The sequence below is a fragment of the Notothenia coriiceps genome, unplaced genomic scaffold (genome assembly GCF_000735185.1).
Source record: "Notothenia coriiceps isolate Sejong01 unplaced genomic scaffold, NC01 NC01_scaffold00000339, whole genome shotgun sequence".
Taxonomy (NCBI): domain Eukaryota; kingdom Metazoa; phylum Chordata; class Actinopteri; order Perciformes; family Nototheniidae; genus Notothenia; species Notothenia coriiceps.
In genome coordinates, this window is record NW_011333040.1 from 23,863,186 (window position 1) to 23,864,483 (window position 1,298).

Here is a 1,298-nt window from a genome sequence, read left to right on the forward strand (position 1 = left end):
AGATGAGTTTTCAGTCTGCGCCGGAAGATGTGCAAGCTATCTGCTGTCCTGATTTCAATGGGGAGCTCATTCCACCATTTGGAGCCAGGATAGCAAACTCACGTGTTTTTGCTGATAGGAACTTGGGTCCCCCTCGCAGTGCGGGTGCAGAGAGCTGTTTGGCAGATGCAGAGCGGAGTGCACATGNTGCTTAAGCTTATGTATTCAGTCATTATTCAATGGTATACTAAAATCCATGTGAAAAAAATTGCTTCTCACTGTTCTCAGGTCAAATATTTATATGTGATTAAAAATGCGATTAATTTCGATTAATTAATTACAAAGCCTGTAATTAATTAGATTAATTTTTTTAATCGAGTCCCGGCCCTTTAAAGACACAATTTAAAAATCATAAATATTAAGTAAATGATAAATACATATTTATTAATTAATATAAATATACAAAAAAAAAAAAATATATATATTTATATTTATTTATATGCATAATAAACTAATTACAAATAAATATTAATAATTATTTTGGGGAACTTTTGGAATAATAAAAAAGCGTGCTGTTGAGAACCTTAGTGCATCAGTCATCAAACAAAGGAGAAGTGATGATATAAGAGGTTGCAGAACCATTAAGAGCTTTTTATACTATTAGAAGGTCTTAATTGAACTCAGTGTTTCGGGAATTAATAAATGTTTGAGTTTTTACACAATGTGAACAGTTTTATATATCGTATCAACATTAGCTTCTGACTTGCAATCAACATTGTCTTTGTTGTTTGATGATCATTTATTGGATCAACTTTATCCCGTTCTTTTCTCTCAAAGATACAGAGGATAGGAAGGCAGCAGAGGCAGAGGACACAACGGAAAACGAGATCAGTGACACTGAGGAGGATGATTTGACGGACAGCCAACAGACCAATAAGCTCTCAGAGCTTTACTCCACAACCATACCCAGCGTGGACTCTGCCATGGAGTCATGGGACGGCTCAGGGATGGACGCTGGATATGGCAGCCAGGGTAAGCTGTAGAGGAAGAGCAAATGTATTAATCCCACAGGGGGAAGGAAGCCCAAACAGTGTCTCCATCTGCCCTACATCACTAGATAAATCCCACAAGAGGAAACTCACCGACAGACAGAAAAGACAGAGGTGTCAGAGCAAATGTTGGTCCTTGCGGGACTCGAACAAGTTCCCATTCGGTTCCAAAGCTAAATCCCTAGAGACTGAGAAACTGCCGCCCCAGATTTAAAAAAAAGATGGTTAAAGTTCAAAATTGCCTTACACTGCAAAACAAATTTAAAAAAA

At 37.5% G+C, this 1,298-nt stretch overlaps 1 protein-coding gene across 1 annotated transcript in view; it reads left to right on the top strand.

Annotated features, from left to right (window-relative positions):
• Positions 1 to 1,022, top strand: part of LOC104952656 (glutamate receptor-interacting protein 2-like) — a 43,209-nt gene extending 42,187 nt beyond the window's left edge. Inside the window, exon 4 of the mRNA XM_010779515.1 lies at positions 817 to 1,022. Coding sequence (XP_010777817.1) covers positions 817 to 1,022 — 206 coding nt within the window. The remainder of the gene's footprint in view (positions 1 to 816) is intronic.
• Positions 1,023 to 1,298: the final 276 nt, after the last annotated feature.